At 39.2% G+C, this 18,886-nt stretch overlaps 1 protein-coding gene and 1 long non-coding RNA gene across 4 annotated transcripts in view; both read right to left on the bottom strand.

The window, feature by feature from the left end:
* Nucleotides 1–972: 972 nt before the first annotated feature.
* On the bottom strand, nucleotides 973–3,204 carry LOC145501107 (uncharacterized). 2 transcript variants are annotated; one of them, XM_081480660.1, is made up of 5 exons: nucleotides 2,737–3,204; nucleotides 2,161–2,607; nucleotides 1,833–2,004; nucleotides 1,537–1,685; nucleotides 973–1,424 (listed from the first exon to the last, which is right to left on the bottom strand). In XM_081480660.1, exons 2-5 carry the CDS (start codon nucleotides 2,333–2,335, stop codon nucleotides 1,264–1,266), a joined length of 657 nt encoding a protein of 218 aa, XP_081336786.1. In that variant the 5' UTR covers nucleotides 2,336–2,607; nucleotides 2,737–3,204; the 3' UTR covers nucleotides 973–1,263. The 2 variants fall into 2 exon arrangements, with proteins under 2 accessions (XP_081336786.1, XP_081336785.1); XM_081480659.1 differs by having other exon boundaries at nucleotides 2,161–3,204.
* LOC145501154 (uncharacterized) overlaps nucleotides 3,205–18,886 on the bottom strand; it is a 46,296-nt gene continuing 30,614 nt past the window's right edge. The window contains exons 2-4 of one of the 2 annotated variants that reach the window (XR_014051196.1): nucleotides 5,203–5,344; nucleotides 4,967–5,127; nucleotides 3,205–4,565 (exon numbers count right to left, since the gene is read on the bottom strand). This is a non-coding gene — a long non-coding RNA (uncharacterized LOC145501154). Of the gene's footprint in view, nucleotides 4,566–4,966; nucleotides 5,128–5,202; nucleotides 5,345–18,073; nucleotides 18,139–18,886 lie in introns of those variants that run through there. The other variant, XR_014051197.1, reaches the window with a different exon arrangement.

Below are 18,886 nucleotides of genomic sequence, written 5' to 3'. Positions count from 1 at the left end.
TCCCATGATTTTGAGCCTTTTTAGAAGTTAGAGCATTAGGAAAAGTGCTTATGTAAACGCTTGTTTGATCAGTACTAATAATCAGTCGCCTAGATAGCCAAAGTAAGTTCCAGATGTTTACACTATTTTCCGGCCACCATATAGTCCTAAAGTGATGACGTCACAAAAATAAAATTTTTGAAATTATGGGATATGATGTCATATTTTTTATAGAGGAACCTAATAGAGGCCCTCATCCCAAAATTAGCTCTAAATTGCAATTCCCGATAGAGATATAAGGGATCAAAGTTTGATAGCATGCCATACAAGCCCTTCAAAATTTGTTTCAGTTCCTTTAGTTTAGAACTGACTCAAAATTAGAGAGATTTATATGGGGCAATACCAAATTTTCATCCTTCATATTTCGGCTGGGAATTACAATTAAGAGGTAATTTTTGGCAAGAACCCTTTTTTAAAGGACGCTCAATTCGAAAATGGCGCCAAATCCCATAATTTCTCAAATTTGTTTTTTTGTGACGTCACACTTTAGGACTCTATTTGTGTTCCACGGAGGTACACCAACATGGCGTTTTCATACTGGGCTCTGTAAACATCTGCGAAACATTTCGACGAATATCTGAAGTTTGGGGAAACGCACAGGCCTAAAACTTGGAGAAGTGTCTTATTCAGTTATCTTCTATAACATCATAATTTCATAGCTTTTTCCAAAGAATGATTTTCGATTTATTTTTTTATTGTGTGACAGTGAAAACGATCTATAGTGATTTTAATTATTGACAACATCCAATTAAATAACTGAGGAGCTCCGCTTTTAGGCTTGGCTAAATCTATATATTAGTATATAATTCTAATGAAATTAATTTTGACTTCAGTCTGACTATGGCTAGATTTCACTAATTGTATGGCTGTTTGTTTAAAAATATATTGCAATGTGAACAGTGAATTGATCAAAGTCATCAGCATTCACCATCTTTATTCACTTATCACTATTCATGATACCTGTCACATATGAACTCACTTAAATGACCTTTCTGTCCATGAGTTCTCATAGCTCAGCGGATAGAGCATCCACACAGTCTTCAGGAGGTCATGGCTTTGATTCCTGGTGGGGACTCAGAATTTTTCTTTGTCCCATGCTCGTATGTTGTTGATCAATACACCTTTCACACTTCAAAACCTGAACTTAAAATTCACCATCTTTATTCATTTATCAATATATTGCAATATAGCTTTTAAGGATGAGGACGATCCTGGTGAGGAAAGTCACTTCCTAAATCTTGATTTTAATGCATTGACTGCAGCCTGTTTGTCAGGGCGGCCATAATCTGATGATAGTAATCGGGGAGCATCAGCTCTCTCTAAAACAGAACTTTCAGTGCCTTGGAGAATTTGTATAACACTCTCTTTCAGGTTGGCAACATACCCTACATGAAAAATGAAAGTGTAAGTGGGGTCTAACCATGCACATGTAATGTTAATATGTAGATGAAAAAATTGTAAATTTCAGTTTGCTAAATTCTTTCATTCTTCACTCACCATATGTACATTTCACTAAAATCTTCTTTACTGTATGCTCTCCTTTCTTGTACTTTGGGAAAGCAATGTTGAATTGTTCTCTGCCATCTTGCAGTGTTGCCTGCTCCCTGTCACCGTTTTTGTTGAAATGCAGGATTGCAATCTGCAACCTAAAAAGATAGATATTTTTGCTTTTGTTTTACCTTCCATTCAATATGACATAAATTCAGAGTGGTTTTTTGGCAACCTGAAAATGTCACATTTGTAACCAAGATTAGTATGCATTATGATGTTATGATATGTTCAAGTCTTCATACCTGCTTGTCATTCCATGGTACGAAAAGGCCACCATTTTTGTAGCAAAGTGGTTGTGGACAGAATGGAAGGCCTCCAGAGAAGATGTAGCATGTTGTCCTGAAATTTGCATTAAATCTTTCAAGAGTGACCCCTTTGTCAGCAGCTCTGTGAGATTTTCATAGGGTGGTGTACCTACAAAAAATAAATGATTTCACCTATAGTGATAAGCATCTAATCCCTCCTTACAACTATCAAATATGAATATGCATGTATATATGGGGGCTATTAATGAGACAGGCTTGTTGATATTGAGACTTGAAGAATTTGGAGGTTTTTTTAACTATGTACCTGGCTTGAGCCATTTTTTCTTTCTTTGTCTCCCATGTAACCTTCCATGAGCACACTTAGGAAACAATGGATTTTCATGTCCAGAATGCTTGTTCATGAGGTGATTTGTTATGGACAGCCATTTTACCTCCTTGAGGTCAGGGTCATCATCTGTTGACGAGGCACACCAGAACATGTGGTTGACAATGCTCTTCTTCCATTTTTGAACCACAGCACAATCCTTTTTTTTAGCAAGGGCATCAATCTTCTTTCCAGTGAATCCCAGCTTGTAGTGAAGGTGCAGGAATTACATTTCTGCGACACTGTTATTTTCGTACCAATTCTTGATTCAACCATCTGTTCACATTCCGACCGGCAAACTGGCCAGAACCAAAAGAGGTTAAGAAATGAAGACTCTGCCTCTAGGAACAGGTCTGTTGGTGGGGAGGTGCATTTTGGGGAGACTCCCTGTGAATTAATAGAGTGAATTATTAGTGGGCTTGTTCTCTTGAAATATTCATAGTTTGTTGCTACAGTAGATCACAGTACAATGACTGCATAATGTTGTATAGGGGTTGTGATAGATGGTTCGCTTACTTGTATAAACAATCATCAAAATCGTCAGAACAAGTATCATCATCATCATCATCTCCATCAATGTCTTTGGGGTCAGGGACGTATGAAGGGTCATCATTTTGCTCCATTTCTTCTTCATTGTCTGACAACTCCTCGTCACTCTGGACTGGGGTCGAAGTCGTGAAAAATTCTTTGAGAAGGGTGCACTGAGTTTCTTGACTTTTTTGGGCGATGGACGTTTGACAACCTGCAAAGATATTTCAGCACAGAGTTGTTTTTCATCTGACTGGACGACCCGTGTTTATGATATACAAGGAAAATTATCATGGTAGTTTTGTATTTCTATCACGCATTAGTAGAGAAACCAAACTTGCCTGTAGCAGTGGGGCTGCTTCGAAATTGTAGAGAAACGTTTTTCCCTGTATTCCGGGTTTGGGTAGCAACCTCTACAACTGCAGGCAATGTTTCCTCTTCATTTATTTTTAACTCCTCATTATTTTCACCAGAAGTTGACTGCAATTCCTCCCTCTCATGTTCCGCGAGGATCTTAAAATAGCAGAACACAACTGAACGAGTTTCCCTCGCTTTCAATTTAAGCTTATCTATTAAGGCAAGTTTTAATTTCGTCCTAAACATACCCTAGCAGCTTCTTGTTTCCTATAAGGTCCTCCTGGCAGCTTCTGTGCATGTTTTGATGGTCTGGTGAGAGCGTCTTGAGACATGTTGTCATGTCGTTTTAGCTTCTTCATCTGTGGAGGACCATTTTTAAAAATTGTAGGAACAGCATTGGGTTTCAAAATATTTTTCATCTTTAAGCCCAGAGATTTCGCTATCACTGTCTGTTCTTCAAAGGAATCCTCAGTGAAGTAAGCGCTACAAAGTCGGCTAGTCGTCGGGTTGAAAACATCAGAACAGGTGTTCTTCACGGCATTCGTCCATAGCTTAGTAGTGGGCATCTTCAGGCCATTTGTGAAGGCTTAATCCATCTTTGCGAAAGTTAGAACATCCACCAGCTATACAGCGATGTGGCATTGTAATATGTTCCACTTAAGCCGAAGGAGTGTTACGCACAGGGCCGTGGTCACGTCGCACTGTTCGGGCTGGTATTAAATTCACACAGAATGGGTGCACAACTCAACTGCGGTATAATAAACTCTATTACACTTTATTGCTTGAATTGACTTCTTGATATACGAAAGCAAACTTATACACATGATTATTGGTAGAAAGAATCTTTGAAGTGTCCTCAGTCGATAACATAGCTGCAATTTTAGAGATAGTCGTGCCTACTTACAAATGGCTGTAATGATGTTGAACTAGTCATTTACAAGAAGAATCTAACGCTAAAATTATTCAGAGAGAAACAAGGTTCTCTACGGTATTTTAAGCGTAAGGCCTGGACTATGTTTTTGCACAACACGCAACACGACGAGCTTTTTCGTAGCACAGCTGATCTTCCCCAGTGTAAATATTATCGAGGAGGTTTTGCAAGTTCTCCTTTCTACATCACTTCCGGTTTTTGACCTGTGATCCAAAGCTCGAACCGCAAGTCAAGAACATTCCCCATTTACACAAAAAATACGATGATTGACCACTTATAGCTGTTCAATACTTCTTATTTGGGTTATAAGCTATCTTTCTTTAGAATGTTGTTCTGAGGTGTAGAGTATCCCTTTAACATCAAATGCAATTCATCCAGAATGATGTGATCCAGTGGGATGACAAGGAGTGGCTTATGGCAACAACAGTAATTTTCACCACTCTTCTTTGTTGACAACTCAAACATTTCCTGGATTGTGCACTTAAGTGGTATGGTATCATAGTATCCAAAATCCTTAGACATGTTTCCTCTAGTTGGAAATGAAAATAAAAGTAGTAATCCAAATTAATTTAATAAAAATTATGACTGAGATTCTCAAGGTATTTCAATTTTTTTGGAAATCAAATTTTTAATAGTTATTACTTAATTACCTAACCTTCTTGTGTATCTTACACCATAACTATGCCTAAGTTGAGTTGGCTGCACTTAGCCCCATAACAAGCAGCACAAACTGTAAAGGGAAAACATCTAACATTACTGTTTGAGGTAATTTTAAATTCTGAATTTTTTATCATGTAGTCTTAATTTTAGCAGGGTCCCTTTTGATACCAGCCTATAGCTGATGGGGCTACCCTGCCAAAATAAAGATGACTGGACTGGACTTGACTTGACTATCAAATGATAGCGAATATTGCAATTATATTAGCTCACCTTGTAATCACCTCCCAGGTAAATATCCACTCCAACTTTCTTATCAATTTCAATGAAGCCATCATTAGTGATCTTATTTGCTTCTAAAAATACACCTTTAAATGACTCCTCCAAAGTCTGGCAGCTCTCGCTGCCATTTACAACAGCAACAGTGTGATTTCCTGAAAAAGAAGGTTACAAATTAAAGATATATTTATTAAATTGACACCTATTCGAAACAATAATACTTAACTAACCTTTTGATGACAAAATATCATCCACCTTCTGAAGGATGGTGAAACTCAGAAGTATGAAATTAGTCATCCTGCTCATACGTGCTCCATCACCACTTAATTTAACTTTTACTGTTTCTCCATCCTTTAATGTTCCTTTGCTTATCTGTAATTAAATTGAACATCTTTCAATTCCAAGAACTATTTCTATTTGCCTGTCTCATTGCAGTTTTTATGCTAATACATATTTCACATTGCATGAAATTATTAGAACTTACAGGTGCATCAACAAGAATGACATGATACACAACTTACATTTCAAAAAAAAAAACTCATATATATATTTTAATTTATTTTGCACACTATAGCTACTGAATGAATAGTATAAGTCCAGCCATTAAGTACTTTATTTTTGTGACCAGTCTTGTTGTTACACTTTAATTTTGTTTTTCTGTTATTTACAAATAAATGTTGGGTCCCTTACTAGACTCTCACTCAATTCCACAGGGAACCAATGTTTTTTGTTACCGATTAAGGCAGGAAATGAGCACGAGTTTTCTCATCCTCTTCTTGGATTATTGCTCTAGGGTAAAGTAAATGTTTCAACCATATGATTTTCCATTAATAGGTTTATTTATGTGTGTCAATAGCTGGATGGCATCAACATTTGATGAAGCCAGTCCAGTAATGAGTACTTACCATGTCTCTCACTTTGTTAGTGATATATATTTTTTCTATTTGGGGACTGGACTTTGCCCACCATATACGAAGTAACGTGCTCAGAATCTTGCCCAAGTTAAAAGATTAGTGAGGTAAGATATCAGCCAGTGGCCTTACTCGGAGAATTACTCATGTCATACTATCGTGAAGTCAAGGAACACGTCACAATCTGTCGCAAGCCTGTAACAAAAAGGTTGCCCTTTCGCTTCAGTCAGTCAAAAAAAAGACCGCTCATGTCAGGGAATCATTGTAGCCAATGCGAGAAGCCACGATCTACAGAGCCAGTTTACCGTAGAGCTTGCTGCAAAGGGCGTTTTCACTAATGCTATATGCAAAGTCATATACATAAAAAACAATCTGATATCACTTTGAATAGAACAGTTGACTATACATACAGCTATGTATTCTATTTAGGGACTGGACTTTGCCCAGCATAGACAAAGTAACATGCTCATAATCTTGACCATCTGACGTTACTGTGGACTTTTGCCCAAGTTAGAAGTGTATTCAAAGTCATATACATAAAAAAAAAACAACCTGATATCACTTTGAATACGGCAGTTGACTATACATACAGCTATGTATTCTATTCAGGGACTGGACATTGCCCAGCATAGACGAAGTAATGTCCTCAGAATCTTGACCATCTGACGTTACTGTGGACTTTTGCCCAAGTTAGAAGATTAGTGAGATAAGATATCACCTAGTGGCCTTACTCTGAGAATTACCCTTGTCATACTATTGTGACTCAAGGAACACACCCTTTTACTTTGGTGAGTCAAGGAAAAAACCACTCATGACAGGGAATCGTAGCCAATGTGAGAAGCCACTATCTTCAGAGCCAGTTTACCATAGAGCTTGCTGTAAGGGGTGTTTTTACCAATGTTGTATTAAAGATCGACACCTCAAACGCTGTCCATGTTGTAGACTGGATTCTCTACGGAATGCCTTGAGAATGCTCCTTTGGATTCCAGTGGTGTCGTTAATTGTGGACGACGAAACAGACCAGTGCCCAGCCAAAAGATGGAGGGTGAGGGATGATGATGACGACGAAAAAACATGTGTCATTTGCCTGGAGGAATACACAAAAATGGCCAAGGTCACGTTGCTTGTTTACAACGGTATTATGACTCACCTACCACCTGCCAGGATGCGAGAGAGCACCGAGAGATTAGCGCACGGGTCAGTATTCCAAATTGTTTTGTTTCCCGCAGGACGTCAGCGAGCATTGTTCCCTTCGACACTGATGTACTGCAAGCAATATTACCAGAAGTGGAAACAAGCGTGCAGCAGTGGACCAGAGAAGAGACAAACAAGGCCCTGGACTGCTGGCTGGAGATGTGCCATTTATTGGTCAAGACACTATGGTGTGACTCAGAGACTAACTTTGCGATGATACAGCTGTTTGCAGCTGTCGGATTCAAAAATGGCAGAAAGAAAAGGAGAAAGTTTTTGTGCTGGGGTGAGCCCACTATTGGAACCGAATGTTGATTGTGTCTCACTACCATCCTGCAAAAGTTGGTGGCTGGCTGGGGTTCGCTGCCTGTAAATCACGAATGCTATGACGAGTTCACGTGTCAAATGTTTAGTCTCCATGAAATTGTAGAGATTCTAGTACAAGTAAAGGTATCGCAATATTTGTTTGACTATGTGACCCAAGTACCCGTTTACCATGTTGATGTGGGAATACATGGGCTGATTTTTTGACTTTGACTCTGACATAGAGGGGTCCACAACTTCCCAGAGAGCTTAGATGGGAGCAACAACGCCTCAATTGACCCTATACTATTTGGTTTAAAACACTCTTTGCATTATCTATCCCTGTACTCATGTCTAACCGTGTTTAGTTGTAGTGTTTATTATATTCATGGTTTTGTCTTTGCTCGCAAACAAAGAAACGTTAAAAGAGATTCATTTTGAGTGTGTCATGCTTGTATATATTACTGATAGTTGTATGAACAGCAAGAGCAAAACACAAATGTCAGCTGAGACAAGCATCTATGGTGTAACATTATAGACAACAATATGAAAATGTATAAAAAGTACATAAAGGCAACCGTACGTTTAGACAAACAAATGAAATGTGTATTTTAATGTTATGTCAAGACTCCTTAAATTTATCTTTGTTGACACTATGCCGAACCTTCATGGGAAATGGAAGGATGGAAGGGGAGAGGAGACGAGATGGCAAAACGCATACACAAAACATTCTTGAGTCTCTTGTTAGTTTTTATTGCGTTTGTTGCTTTTTATAGCTTATGAGTTTACAACACTTTTCATAAGCAACATGATTCAAAAGCACCCCTGCCATAATACAGGTACCTACTCGGCATGGATAGAGTGCCATGTCGTAGTTTCTTCAAGTGGGGTTCTTTTTGAGTTGCCTCCTCTCCTTTGGCCCTCTTTGGCTTGCGGGATGCTCTGGTTTGAAGGTACCCATCCTCTTTCTCTTCTCTCTTATCCTCTTCTTGATAGCCTGCCAGTCGGCAAAAAACTCGGCCTTCACAAAGCGTTCCAGTGGGCTGTCACGAGTACCAGACTCCTTAAATACAGGTGTTGATTTCGGGAGGCGGGCCGCCACGTGGCTCTAAGTGTGAAAGTCATACATACAGATGATTCCATCTTCAGCATCTGTGCACTCGAACGACTTAGCGGAGAGACTGTACAATGTGATCAAATGCACTCTTAGGCACTCAAGACTCCATGAACGGGTAGTCGCACCAGAATTGTCGCCTGTTGGGTCTGTCGCAAGTCATCATCAGCACCAGGACATCCATTTTGAATTCGTCTTTGATCCTACCCAACTCGCCATGTGCTACTGCCGCTCACCCTTCTGTTTTTAGGTCCAGACAACTTGGCAACAAACCGAGGGCATTCTCATCTATGGTCTCTGTCACGTGCCACAGATATATCACCACATCATTCAGTATCAGGGTCAGATATATCGCCACATCGTTCAGTACCAGGTACCGGGGTAGCCACAATATCCAAGCTCTTTCTCCGTGGTATGCAATACAACGCCTTCTCGAATCAAAATATAGTCCAGCCCGTCGATGGTCATGTGCTGCAAACCCTCAGCTGGTTCCACTAAACAACTCAGGTCCCACAGCACCCTTTGGCTTGTCCTCGGATCACTCGCCAACACTTTGTTATTGTCCTCCTCTTTCTCCTCCTCCTCCTCCTTGTCGGGGTCCTTCTCTTCCTCCACCTTCCTGTCCTTCTTTTCTTCCTGAGACATTTGGTTCTTTGAGAAGATCTTGAGTGTTCACTTGAATTTCAACAGGTCTTACTTCGGTGCCTCCTTTTATATAGACTACGAGTAGTCCCTCTTTCGCTTAGTCTGTTGTGCGTGACGCGAAAGAAAACTGCGAGCAAAAAATGACTGCGTGAAATCCTGGGAGTGAGGAGCACACAAAAGGAGGGACTACCACCTAAGCCCAAGAGTTTGAATTATGCTCTGTTCTCACAATGCAAAAATATAATTGGCTTATGTTAGGAGCGTTGACAACATCTTGTCAACATTCAAGATGCGTGTGACGTCTTGCAGGAATGTTTTGCAACCGGAGCAAATTGAAGCGGTACCAGAGCAAATCAAAGCGTTGGAATCACGCTTCCCAAGCTGTAGTGTTCTTGCAAATCTGCCAACAGTCTTTGGAAAGATTTAAATTTATCCAGTGTTTTGTGTGGCAAAGCTTTCTGCCTCCAACCCGACTGTGAGCGTGTTAGTGATTTCACCGCTCAACAGCATCATCAAAGTCAGCGAATGTAAATTCACTGAGCTTGGCCTTTCTGCTGTCCATGTGAAAGACTGGACTGGACTTTCGCTTGAAACTGGACATTCACCTAAAACTTTCTGCTGCTATCGGTAAACATTTCACTGCAGTTGGTTGGTCTCCTATGTCAACTACATAATGTAAATTCTCAGTTTAAACTCTGCATTTGAAATTTTCGCAATAACTTTTAGATTTACACCTACAGACAGCAAAATCCTTAAAAGATGCCTCATTTGACGTCTTCTTTTTAAAACTTCTTTGGTAGTTTTACTGAACGAACACTGAACGAAGATATACTTCTCACAGCATATGTCTTTGCCTGGCTACTTGAAGAGTAGAGTAGAGCAATTTTAATCAGGATATCTCCCAGGGTTACTGACAACAGGCGATAATAAGAGGACGTCAAGATGAGAAATTCTACACCGAAAAATCACTCAGCTGTGTAAGTGCAAACTCTTGGGCTTAGGTGGTAGTCCCTCCTTTCACGCGCTCCTCGCCCCCAGGATTTCACACGGCCATTTCTTCTCGTGGTGTTCTTTCGCGTCACACACGACAGACTAAGCAAAAGAGGAACTACTCATAGTCTACCTTTAATACAAACCCACCCCGTTCTTTTTTCCACCACCCCTGAATGAGTGGGGACTCAAAGATATGATGATGTAATGGGGGTGGGGTCATTAATGTCACAGTTATGACGCTGACGATTATGTCGTCATGGCTGTGAAGTCAAAGTGACGTTGCATTATGAAGCGAATTTCATCACGAGTGGTGACATATCCACGATGTCAAAGTGGCCCATTGCTGCCCTTCACAGCCAAGTATATATAAAAATGGGTCATTCTGATTGTCGCCGCCATCATTTGGAAGACATCTTGGACAAGTGAGTGAGCAAGCAACACAAAGCAGGTACATCGACCAATTGACCACCTCGCGAACATAATGGACATTTTTCATATTTTGTTTTCACTTACCCACTCTAGGTCTAGAATCACCATGAGTAATTGTTACTGTTGCAAGCAGGAAAGACCCTGTTGAGGGGGACCAGTCCACCTGATGGAAATTGAGGTACACGAGGGAGACACCATAGAGATTGAGGATCTGAAAAAGAGATGTGGGGCCTGGGGCGAGTGGTACACAATTGCCGGGCATTCAGGGCAAGTACACGGACCTAGAGACTGGACGTCATTTGTTTCTTAGATATTCCAGAGACGAGGCAATTGAGCGGATGAACCACATGAAATCATTTTTGTGATGCCATTTGACTTTGACTATTTGTAATATTCTATAAAATATTTTTAGGTTACATGCAGTCAAGATAAATGGATGTAAACTTAGGGTCGCTGATGGTGTAAAAATAAAGGTTTTGTGTCATGGAACATTTGGACTTTGTGCTCTCTTTGTTGTCTGTTCTCTGTTAAACTGTCGGTCTGCAGACAGTGCGGTGCCAAAAAGTCTGGGATGGAAATAAAGCCACGTGTGCTGGTATGCAGTGACTCATCCCTAGAGAGGGAGGGAGGGTTCAATTTGAACATGAAAGCAGAGCCTCGTATGCCAAACAACAACAGAACTACATATAGCACCATTTTGCCTTCTGGGCCTCATTAGTGCAGCACTGAAGGTTTAGGATGGATGTGTATGTATATAAATATTATATATATCACCAGCACTTTTTTAAGTTGAATCCACTCCATGAAATCTTTAATTGAAACACTCTAAAAACTGAGCTATAGCTGTATGAGCAATGTCAAGACCATAATATCCAACCACAACAAGGCTGAACTTAACAATGAATTAAAATCCTCCAATGAAACGAAACAGGTCTGCAATTGCCATAACAAGAATTCTTGCCCCCTGGACAGAAATTGCAATGTGAGGAACATCATTTATCAAGCAGAGGTCACTAACCCGGAATCAAAAGAAACATACATCAGCCTTTGCGACACAACTTTTAAAGAACGGTAGAGAAACCACACATGCTCTTTCAGAAACAAACGGTACAGAAATGTAACTGAACTAAGTAACCACGTATGGAATCTGAAGGACCATAAAATAAATTACAAAATCAAATGGAGGAAAGTAAAACAAGCGAAATCGTATTCAAACATCAACAAAAAATGTAATCTCTGTTTATGGGAAAAGTTTTCATCATTTGTAAACCAGAAATGGCAACACTAAATCAAAGAAACGAACTGACATCGACCTGCAGACACTAAGAAATTTCTGTTAAGTAACGTGATCGCTTAATTGTATCGTGTATACAAGACAGTTACACTTCCATCACCCAATAACATCTCGACATGTCAGGCTGTAAGGCATTGTTCCCTATTTTAAATGTGTATATCTAAGATTGTAACCGTTTTTTCTGGCAGTTGCCTGATGAATGCTTCGCAAGAAGTATGAAGTTCAGAGTAGCGAATAAACGTGTTTGAATTAGTCCAACTCCGTAAATCTATCTAAATATTAAATCTAAATATCTAAATATTTAGCTGGCAATTGTCTCAAGCAATCAGTGGTGCACCAAGCAACTGTGGCGACGGAGGACAACAGGCCTGATCAGACCTACATGGGACTTACTGAAAACTCCTTCAAGACTAGATTCACCAACCACAAAGCTTCTTTTAATCACCCGAGTAAGAAACTCAATACTGAACTCAGCAAACATATTTGGCAGTTAAAGGACGCCAAAATAAATTTTCAAATCACTTGGAAGATCCTGAAGCAAGCTGCCTCATACAATCCAGCTTTGAATCGCTGCAACTTGTTCCTGTATGAGAAGTATTTCATAATCTGCAGACCCGACCTCACTTCTCTGAATAAACGAAATGAACTAATAACCTCTTGTCGACACGCACACAAATTCCTACTTAAAAATTTGAAAGCTGTCACGTAATAGCAACTGTTTATTTTAGATTTGAAAACTCCTGTTGTCAGGCATATTCTAAGTATTTATTGTTCACAGAAATCGTTGTTATTTTAAACTTTTTTAGTATTCTTGCATTGTTCCAGTTATAACCGTTGTAATTTTATACTTTTCTATTCCTTCAATGTCCCTATATACCAGTGTAACGTTGTAATCTTTACTTTTGGCAATTTTATCTGATGAGTGCCGCACAGGTTGTGTGGTACGAAACTAGTTAGTAATAAAATGCCAAGTCGTATCTTCAGTTGATTGGACTGTCTTCTAATAAATATCATATATATGTATTCAATATATTATTTATATATTTATATTATGTTATTATTTGAGTTATATATATATTATATATTATTATATCTTTGGCAGCAAGGCCTTCCTGCCCTACATCAATTTACAGATTACATTAATTCCCTGTATCCTACTATTAAATTTGAGCTAGGTTTTTCTGAGCATGCACTTCATGTACTGGGTCTTACTTTATATCTTATTGACGGGTTTATTAAGACAGACATCTATTCCAAACCTACAGACAGTCATTTATATCTTCCACCTTCTAGCTCCCATCCTAAGCATGTTTTCCAGGCTATTCCTTTTGGAGTAGCCACAAGATTAAAAAGAAATTGCTCTGAAGAAATTTTTCTTGCCGAGAGAACAGCTGAGTACAGAGGGTACCTTGTTAACCGGGCTATCCCTGTAAATTACTTTTTGATCAATTCTCCAAAGCCTCTGCCATTCCTAGAAATGATTTACTTAGGACTAGTGGAAAGGAAACAAAGAAATTATTTCCATTTGTGATTACATTTAATCCATACTTACCTGACATGGGCAACATAATCAGAAAGCATTTGTTCATTCTACAATCCAACCCCAAATTAAAAGAACTTTTCCCAAAGAATTATTAGCACCATCTCGTTTTAAAACCGTCGAAGAGGGACAACAATGGTTGCTTCAAATGTGATAGGAATAGATGCGACCTTTGTTACAATTTCTTTGTTGAATCAAATTAATTCTTAGTCTTCAGAAGGGCAAAAAATACACCATTCATTCCAGACTTTCTTGTGACTCAAAAACTGTAATTAATTTGGCTTCTTGCAAGAAATGTCACTTGCAATACGTGGGATCTACTAAAACCGATTTTAGAATTAGGTTAAGCAATCACAAGTCTGCTATGCTCACAAACAAAACAACTTGTGAAGTAGCAATACACTTTAACAAAACCCCACACACTCTAGGTGAATTTTCATTCCAATGTATTGATCAGGTACAGACCCCAAACAACTCTGAGGAGATTGATAGGCTTTTCATTACAAAAGAGGCTTACTGGTATGCTCAGCTGTTCTCTTTGGCACCCCATGGTTTAAATAAAAGGGATTTCATGCGAAAAACAGAATTTGTTATAATTAATTTCCTCTCCTATATTGTACATTACTGATTAATTGTTCAAAGGCCCTTTTCTTGGACTTTGTCAGCCTTTTAGGTGTTGATTAGACTCAAAGGCCCTGCCAAGGGATCTTATTATGATTAATATTATTTAAGGGCCCCTCCAGAGATTTTGTTGCTAATTTGCCCTTTCAGGCTGCAAAGGCCTCGTTTTGGGATTTTGGTATGGTTGATGTTTACAGTTATAGGTAAGGGTGGGTTTAACTTTTTCTAATGCTTGCCGCATTGACTCTTCAGTTATTCTATTCATTTTAGCCAGTTTGGATTTCTAGTTTTTAGTTTTTATCTCTCATATTCTGCAAATTGTTTTCATAGTAGCTTGTTTTCGATTCATTCAATATTCTTGGCTTTGTTGATTTTGTTTTTTGTCCTTTGTTAATTAGCACCACTTCTTGCTCATTCATTGGACTTTGTACCTTATTCATTAGTTGTCACTTGTAATTACATAATCACTAGCACCTTAATCTTATTTAAAGCTTGTTTTCATTCAAAAGTTGTAATAACTGAAGGTCTCTGACCTAAACGTTTTTATTAAAATTTTGTAATCATCTTTACATCAGAAGTTGTCCGTCCTCACAATTTTTTAACTCTCTATATTGTATATAAATATATACATAAATTCAATGGATAAACAATGAGTGAATTCTTGCTCTGTACAAAGTACGCTCTGTTCAAAATATGCGGGGCAAAAGACTGATAAAACACACCAGTTTCAAACACTGACATGGCTCGGACGTGGCCACAAGAGTGCACTGACCGCCGATTGTCACGAATCACTTAGTGATATAGCCACCACTCATGTCCAGGATTGAAAGCAGTTACAAATTTTACAAATTTTATGATTTTCGTTTGAGTTTCAAATTTAACAAAATTTGCAATTTTTCATTAAAATCTATAAGATTTACAAAAATTCGCTGCCTCAACAATTTTTCCACACATTGTTGCAAAATTTACAACTTTATGCTAATCCATCAGCAAGCAACAGCTTGCAGATTTTACAAAATTTGCGTCTTTTTCCTAACTTCACGATTTTTTGTCAACTCATTGTAAAATTTTGTAATCGTAAGTATCCAAGGATACCTTGCACAAGTAACCTTCTTATTACTATCCAAGCGACTTTCGGGAAAGGTCACAAAAGCAAAATGTATGCACTTAACTCAACACCACAAGGGATAACAAACTGCAATGTTTCGTTCTCAAAGCGCTTGTACATGGATTAACAAGACTATCACGGCACTTGTTCTACAAATAGGCTTCTTATTCTAAAATGCTCTCAGCTATGTTATAGCCTAGTGGCCTCTCTTTAGGAAAATAAGTCATGAGTATCAAGGGATATGTTGCACAAGTAACCTTATTACTATCCAAGGGAGTCTCGAAAAAATCACCAATATTTTGTTCTGAAAGCACTTGTTCTACGCAGATTAACATGACTATCAAACACGAATTCTACAAGTTGCCTTGTTATTATGAAACACTCACAGCTCGTAACACCACAAGAGATAACAAACTAGTGTTTAGGGGGCACTCGTGAAATAATAAATGAAAAGCCCCCATTTAATTTGTTTTTAGACGTGATTTCCACTGATCTCTCGACTTTGAGAGTGGGGGCTACAAGTGCACGCGGCATTCTTTTGTCAACAGTGGCTATAATCGAACCTTTCCAAGTTAACATCAACAAGGATGGCGGGTCTGATTGGGACATTCAACTGAGGATCGGGAAGCACATTTAATTTCTGTTTTTAGACTTGATTTCCACTGATCTCTCGACTGCGAGAGTGGGCGCTATTTACAGGAAATCAATCCAAGCATACTCAACAAAACAGCAATAAATAACAAAAAACTAAATCAGGAATCTTATTCTGCAGCGATTCTGTACATGCAAAGTATGCTCTGCGGATTCAAAAATATCTGGATCCGTGTTGACGGTGCCTAAAATCGGTATCGAGTCGCTGTCAGGTATGCCTTCGTTAAACTTTACACCATCACGTTGAAGTGGTTCGTATCCCTTTTGCCACGATCCGTAACAGCAATGATTGTTTTTTGGAGCATCAGTAAAAAGATCCAAATTGTACAAAAGAAGTTTGGTGGTAAACAGGGTTTTGCCACATCCAGAAGGTCCTGCTACAATCAGACTGGAGGGAGTGTGAAATTGAAATGCCTTGCATCGTTCCCTGAGCTCAAATGACAAAATACCTGGAACTGTGTTGCTTTTGTGGAAAGATGGACCAAACAAGGACTCAAACCTTGGACCTTTAAGATCTGGTACTAAATTTTCGCATTTTATAATTTCTGCTTGTCCCTAAAATTCAATTCTTGGGAAAATTTAGAGCCATGGTACAAGAAGAAAACTGTATGTGCACCCTTGACTGTCCCAATCCTACTGGACATCCAGAATTATAAAATATAGCAGCAGAAATTCTGCTATATATTACAAACCAAATTTACCTTTTTTTACTCATGGTAATCTGTTTTATTTTTTTCAGGTAATTTCATTGTCAAATATGTACTCAGAGTGTCATGAAAATGTATGCATTGGGCTCGATCTAGTTATGGAGCGATTTCTTTGTGAACAGAGAATGAGAACCGACAAGACTGTTCCAAGGGGATGTTCTCATGCTGTGTGGACAATGGAGGAATATGATGAATTCAACTGCTGGCAGAAGGTGAGAAAGGGAAAGACCAGCAGATCCAGATATTACAAGTGCGACAAAGCCCTTAAAGTATCGACCAAAGAGACAACAGCAACTGAAATAGATGCAGTGGGTCTGTTACACCAAGTTCAAAGTGATGGGTGGGTATTGCTGAGCCCTAAAGAACAACATGAATATGAAATGTGGAGGGACTGGATATGGAGACAACTGGAACAGGATGAATGATAGTGAGAGACAGAAGAGCAGAAAAACAAGAAAGATGTCAGCAAGAACAGAGGCAGAGACAGGAAGACAAGCGTAGAGCAGAGGAGAGGCAGAGACAGTAGGAGAGGCGGAGAATGGAGTGCAGATATAGACAGGTGGAGCGGCGGAGAGAGGGGAGAGGTGCAGGCGGAAAGAAATGAGAAGAAATGGAAGACATGCAGAGAGAGAAAGAGGGAGAGCTAACAATAGGGTAGATGACCTTCGTCAACGGCTACCACCAAAAAAATGTAAGTAGTCATGTCTGGTTAATCACTTCAGCCTGTGTTGTGCTTTGTTAAAATTGTATTCACCATGCATGTGTAGATGTCAATTCCTACTGTTGTCTCTTTCAGTTCCTTGCCACTTATGTAGAGGAGTTGGCCACTATCGGGCTCAGTGCCCCGAAAGAAGACATCAGACACAAATGCAACATCCCAAGTGAATAGAATCAACAATTATTTTGATGCACTACTGGAACAAATCAAATTTTATTAATTTGTATTTCATTTTTGAAGCCATTTTTTTGAGTGAGCCCAGCCACAGAATTCTGCTATACATGTGGAAACTACATTGTATGGGTGACAACACATAAGAATCTCACTTATGACTTGAGAATCCCCTTGAAAGCAGTATATACTTGATTCTCCTTCCCAAGTATAGTGTGGGTGATTTTAAGTGTATTACAAGTAAACTTAGGGAACATTTCTTGCTTAGCAAAACAAAAATAAGAGCCACTTGTGCTATTAATTTTGTTTCCCAAAAATCTAAAATGGAGACTTATTTCACACCACACAGATGACGTCCAAGCAGATGAAGTCATGAAGTCAGCAAAATGCTTTGCTGACAACTTCTACTTCAAGTGTGCCATGACACAAACCTCAAAACGGGTATCAGAGAAAATTTAGAAAGCCACCAAAGATGCGAAACGAACTGAGAAAATGGAAATGGAATTTAAGCCAGATGAGCAGTCAATTTGTGATATGGTTTATCATGCAGTGCATAAAGCAGTTTCCAAACTCAGCTCAGTTTCTTTGACAGACAAAACAAAGCAGCCTCCGCAAAAAAATCCAAAGGTTGTGATAAAGATCAGGCCAAATGTAAAAATTGGAACCAACGCTGACGGGAGGCAAGCCAGGATGCCCATACCTCACCTGTGGCAGTGGCCAAACAAGAGAGACAAAGTCGATGGAGACAGCCAAGACATTCCATGTAACTTTCTCAGATAGTCTATCACCTTCTGTTTCTTGTCCCCACCATCCCCAGCAGTCAAAAAACAGGAAAGGCTGTGGCAACGGCCTGGAAAAGATGCAAGAGACAGTTACTGCAAATGGCTTGACAAAATGGCAAGGAAACATTTTTGATCTGCTACCACAGAACTTGGAATTTCACAATCTTTCACATATCATTCTTCCTCCAGCACAGTCACGAACTCTTGGCTTAGGTCTCAAATTTAGACCTTCGCTGAGACCACCTACTGCTCATGTTTTTGACAGTCAAGTACAGGATTTCTGTCACAGCGTCCATCTACATCACATATGCAGATCAGCCTGATGACCCGACTTTCAACCCCAAGCTGTACGTTAAATCAGGTTGGAATCCACCTTGGGAGGATTATGACCTCAATGAAAACCTGTACAAAATCTGTCAAGAGCTACTGGAAAACTTTAATCAGAATTCACCTCAGTGGAAAAGCAATTTTACTTCTGAGGAACGGAGAGGATTGTGTGACCTTAAGGTAAACCCCACGGTTTGTGTCTTGGCTACAGACAAAAACCTTGCATCTGCACTTGTTTCTACAGAATGGGTAGAAAATGAAACACTTAAACACCTTAATGACACTAAATCTTATCCCAAAGTCACAACTGATGACTGAGCACTTGGCACTCACAGATTAATGAGACAACATGGCAGGCTGAGCAATTCCAAAATCAAAGCCTTCTTTACCTTTAGTTTGTTGATTTAGT

The sequence above is a fragment of the Orbicella franksi genome, chromosome 10 (genome assembly GCF_964199315.1).
Source record: "Orbicella franksi chromosome 10, jaOrbFran1.1, whole genome shotgun sequence".
NCBI lineage: Eukaryota > Metazoa > Cnidaria > Anthozoa > Scleractinia > Merulinidae > Orbicella > Orbicella franksi.
Note: the sequence above shows the minus strand (reverse complement) of the source record. Positions and strands in the feature narration are given on the sequence as shown.